The sequence below is a fragment of the Triticum aestivum genome, chromosome 7A, assembly GCF_018294505.1.
Source record: "Triticum aestivum cultivar Chinese Spring chromosome 7A, IWGSC CS RefSeq v2.1, whole genome shotgun sequence".
Taxonomy (NCBI): Eukaryota; Viridiplantae; Streptophyta; class Magnoliopsida; order Poales; family Poaceae; genus Triticum; species Triticum aestivum.
The window spans coordinates 255,834,612-255,839,174 of record NC_057812.1 but is presented as its reverse complement, the minus strand read 5'-3'; the positions used below and the strand labels follow the sequence as shown (position 1 = coordinate 255,839,174).

Below are 4,563 nucleotides of genomic sequence, written 5' to 3'. Positions count from 1 at the left end.
AAGACCGTGTTCGATTTAGAGCCGGAGGTGCCTTAACATAAAAATCCACCGCAATCCACTCTACTAGCATGATTTAATCAAGCACAGTACATACATTTTTCTTACATTCGCCTATCAGTAAACACGTACTACGTAGTATGTAAATCCGACGTTGTAAAATACACCAAACATGCAGCGAACTCCTATAACATCAATCTCAACTCGGGTAAAAACCAGCCAGGCAGCCACTGCCACGTAGAAACAAGGACAAGGACACGACGTGTAATTCGATGGATCATTCCAGCAGCCGCTGATGCGGCGCCAGCTCCGTCAGCGGATGCACCTGCCGGGCCTGGTCCACTGGAAGCCTCCCACGCGCCGGTCCTCGGGCGGCGCCGCCGTGTAGTTCCTCCAGTCCCTGAGCACGTTCCTGAGGTCGTGCACCTTGTTGGCGAGGCCGGTGCAGCAGTTGGCGTGCAGCGTGCACACCCTGCCCATGTCGCCGCTCAGCTGGCAGAAGCCGCCGCAGTGCGCCGTGTCCAGGAACTGCATCCGCACGCCGGAGCGCCGGCTCAGCTCCCTCTGCGCCCGCCCCAGGATCTCCTGCTCGTTGGTCCCCGCCGGGAACCTGCGCCGCGCGCGCCGCCACCGCCGGTAGAACTCCAGCGTCCGGTTCGCCGACCTCACGTACAGGAACCCGCCGTTGGGCCGGTTCCCCATGCTCTCCGGGTCCCCGTTGAAGAAGTCGCTCGCGATGGCCACGTCCGACGTGATGGCGATGTGCCGCAGCGGGTTCCGGAACCACATGATGTCGATGTCCTGAACGAATGAAACACCAAACACCTAAATGGTAAGTATAGATTGCACCGGCGGTCCGTAGACATGCACCGGCGGTGGCGCGCGCACGTACCGTGAAGAGGAAGTTGAAGCCGAGCTCGAGGATGGTCTGCTGGAACCGGTTCCTGCCCCACATCATGTCCAGGTAGTCCTTGGTCATGAAGTGCTTCTCGCCGCTGTAGTCCACGGCGCCCGGGGAGCGACGGAGGAGGTAACAGTGCCGGTGCACCGACCGGCACCGCCGGAGCGCGCCGGGGTCGACGGCCACGATGAGGACGTGGTCCAGCAGGTGCGCCGTGCCCTCGCCCACCCGGAAGCTCTCCAGGAAGAGGTCCAGGAGGGACCCCGGCGCGGCGTACGCCTGGTTGATGGACGTCATGATCACCGTGCCGTCCTCCATGGATGCGTTCTTCAGCACCTCTGCCAGCTCTGTCAATGCTTTCGTCTGCATAGGGAAATAATTGAGATGCCGCAAATGAGATGATAGTAAATGATTTTGACTTGAATAATCCAGAAACAGATGGTCTAGTCATCATTGGAATTTTAGCTTAGAAGTTCACGTAAAATCTCTTATCTGGTGATTGAAATCATTTTATCACAAGCCTTCTTGGACATTAGGCGCATATTCGTTGCCTCGCAGGTCAGGTTCAGCTTTAGGGCTTTTGGGATCCGAATATTACAAGCCCTATCTGAAGGCAGTCTTGGAAAATTAGCATCACCATGCAGTTGTTTACTTTTAGCAAAACTGTTTTAGAAATAACATTTTAAGCTCCATTAAGGCCAAATAGGTATATGAGGCATTACATTGGACATGGATTCACAGAGTGCAGATATAGCTGGGAATCTAGGAGAAAATCAAGGGAGTCAATAGATGTGCTTCTACACTCCTACAGCAATGGACATAGCCAAATTTGATCATGTAACTTAGCAGGCGAAAAAGGAACTGCATTTTCAGCTCTGGTTAATAAGGCAGAAATCATCACTGTAGTTTTCTCTTCTGTTCAATTTTGTTCACACTTTTGTTTCCAAAAAAAGGACACTCTCCAGTCTTCATTCATACCACGTAGTTACTCAATTAGCATTAATGCGCATGATCAAATTTTATTTCTACCTTATTGACGCATCACCGAAAATAAACAACTTGTGCCGTGCCAAAAGGACAGTACAACATGATTACACTACATGTTTCCTACGGTCAAAATTAGATCACAAGTTTGCACTTCTTTTCTTGCAAGATCAAACTCTCAGTATTTTAGAAAAACGAAGGTAAACAATGAGGGTGGAAAAATGGAAGCAAACGTATTCGACAAGAACAACAAGAATAAGAAGTAGAGGATCACTGACCTTGGGGTTGGGGGTCGGCTGAGTACCATTGCCCCATAAGGCCAGGGCGGAGGGCCGCCAGTTCACATCCAGAGCAGCATTGAGGAAGACCAACGCAGCTGTCAACGCCGCGCCAAGGAGGAAGGTGGTGACTGGGAGGAGCTTCTTCATGTCCCCTCTCATCTTGTAGGTCATGTTCTTGCTGCTCCTAATTTGATATTGGGACGCATCATCATCAGAGAAGAACGCCATGTTTGCATGGCAGGTGTATGGTTCTAAAACTAGTAGCACCACACTATATATAGTGCACTTGGTGGCACATTTAATCTTTCTTCGGTTGTTCTGCTCTGTGTTTGTGGAGGTTTATGGAACGTTAGGCTGTAGATTAAGGTGTCTGAGTTGGAATAATAGTGCCGAAGATTTGCTCTAATGCCTACTTTTTCCAACGATGCAGATTAAGGGCTGTGGGAATTTGTGAACCTGAAGCCTGAGGGAATTGAAACTGGAAGTGAAGGAACGGAAAAGAATATGCTAACCAAACCCAAACATACAAGCAAATTGTTCTGTGCTATGCCAAAGGATCAATCAAAGTATGGCAACTTTGATTCACTCACTTTACAAAATATCACACCTATCAAAGTACACTTCTGTTAAGTTTACTCGGTTCAATCGTAAAGAGACATGATTGGGAAAATTCAATCCAGTGTGAGGATGCCATGTGGCAACGTGTCTAGTTACAAAGTTCCAAAAAGTTTAAATGTACCTTTTGCAAAGTTTACTATTCCGCGTGGAAGATATTTTCCACGTTGCAACATATATTTATAACACAGAAACTTACTCCAAAAACACATGCAGTTTGGCCACTATTTTTTAACATATATTTATAAAGTCCAATAAACATTGCATGCATATGCTGGGAAAATACTTTTGAAGAAAAAAATACGTATACATACATACATACACACACATATATATATATATATATATATATATATATATATATATATATATATATACCTATATATATATATCCAATTATCGGATCCAAATATTTTTAAAAGTATTGTTGGACAAAATTTAGGATGTCTGACTGTTCTTTTAGTGCAGCTGTTGAATGATAGGAGTCGGTACAAATCTTCAGGATGGTATTGATTTTTTTCATCAAATTAGTAGGAGATGCTGGGTATTTGAATGTCAATCTTGCTTACCATACAAATTAAGAGCTGATCAAGCACCTCGATCTACTGCTTTCGGTAAACCCTACCGGACTCGCGGTAATTAATCTCTATACGCCTGAATGCAGGTAAACTAACTCGAGGGGGGAAACCGGCAATTACCAGGCGGATTGCCACGGCGAGGTGGCGCCGACGCCGCTACCCAGCAGTGAACGGCGCGTCGCCGGAGAACTCGAACGGTGACGGCGCCAGGACCACTGGTTGGTAAGTAGGAAAACAGTCGCGCCGTCTTCTTCGTCTCTGCGCGCAGTTGAGCTCTCGTGTGCCGGTGTCGCCGCCTCAAACCTCGTGATGCGTGGACGTGGACGTATGGACTGGTCAATGGATAGACGGGCCGTTCGCGAAGGATCTGGGCCGAGACTTAACGGCACATCCGGGCTTTCGCCGTCTCAGGTCTTCGCAGAACCAGCACCCAGTAAAAAATTCCCTTAAAAAAACCTAGTAAAAAAATGATACTAGCACTTACGTTACGATCTTCCTCATTCCAGTTCTGTTCACTTTTTAAACTGATTTTCTTTTTTTCTTTTTGAAGCTCGCTATAAATGTTCCACCCAGGGATCTTATCAGAAACAGCCTGCAAAATGCAGTCCGGGGGTTCGGCTAACCAAACTTTACATAAATTATTTGCCACACTATGTCTAGCTAACAAATGAGCCGCATTATTAGTAGAACGTCTAACTAAGTGACTTTCCACCTCTCCCTCAATGACAGGAGTTGCTTAACCTCTTCTACGACCGATCCCAACAAGGATAGATCCTTCTCCTTGTTGTTTAGCTTGCAAACAATCTCGCGGAAGTCCATCTCCACATGCAGGCTTCCCACGTTCAGCTCCTGAGCTAGTTGTGCTGCCCTTTTGCAAGCATGTAACTCCACCATCGCCGCTTCCTTGCACTGAGGGTAGACCTGGCACGTCCCTGTCAAGACCCCGACTCAATGCCACATAGATCTAGCATGTAACACTTCATATCACTTTGCGGCCTCACGCACGGTATTCCCACGGGTGTCGCCTTACCTTTACCCGGGACCGTTTGCGTCTGTTGGCACACGTATATGACAGTGTCGCTAGCATCCATATGATAAGGAGCCCGGGCTGACATGGCTAGTCGTAAACCCAAAGTGGCACAAACTTACAGGGACAGGCATCCATGACCCAGCATCGAACGTGTCGGTCATCAGCGAGTGAATCCAG

The 4,563-nt window shown here is 47.9% G+C and overlaps 1 protein-coding gene across 1 annotated transcript; it reads right to left on the bottom strand.

Annotated features, from left to right (window-relative positions):
• Positions 1 to 2,710, bottom strand: LOC123150623 (uncharacterized protein At4g15970). Its single transcript, XM_044570463.1, has 3 exons — positions 2,161 to 2,710; positions 890 to 1,261; positions 1 to 798 (listed from the first exon to the last, which is right to left on the bottom strand). Exons 1-3 carry the CDS (start codon positions 2,389 to 2,391, stop codon positions 310 to 312), a joined length of 1,092 nt encoding a protein of 363 aa, XP_044426398.1. The 5' UTR covers positions 2,392 to 2,710; the 3' UTR covers positions 1 to 309.
• Between the last annotated feature and the right edge of the window lie 1,853 nt (positions 2,711 to 4,563).

Excerpts from the sequence above, each read along its gene's own strand:
- LOC123150623 (XM_044570463.1), bottom strand. The coding sequence starts at position 2,391 with ATGGCGTTCTTCTCTGATGATGATGCGTCCCAATATCAAATTAGGAGC. Across the intron at positions 1,262-2,160 it reads AGCCGACCCCCAACCCCAAG|ACGAAAGCATTGACAGAGCT; the intron begins GTCAGTGATCCT and ends TTCCCTATGCAG. Across the intron at positions 799-889 it reads GCTTCAACTTCCTCTTCACG|GACATCGACATCATGTGGTT; the intron begins GTACGTGCGCGC and ends TCATTCGTTCAG.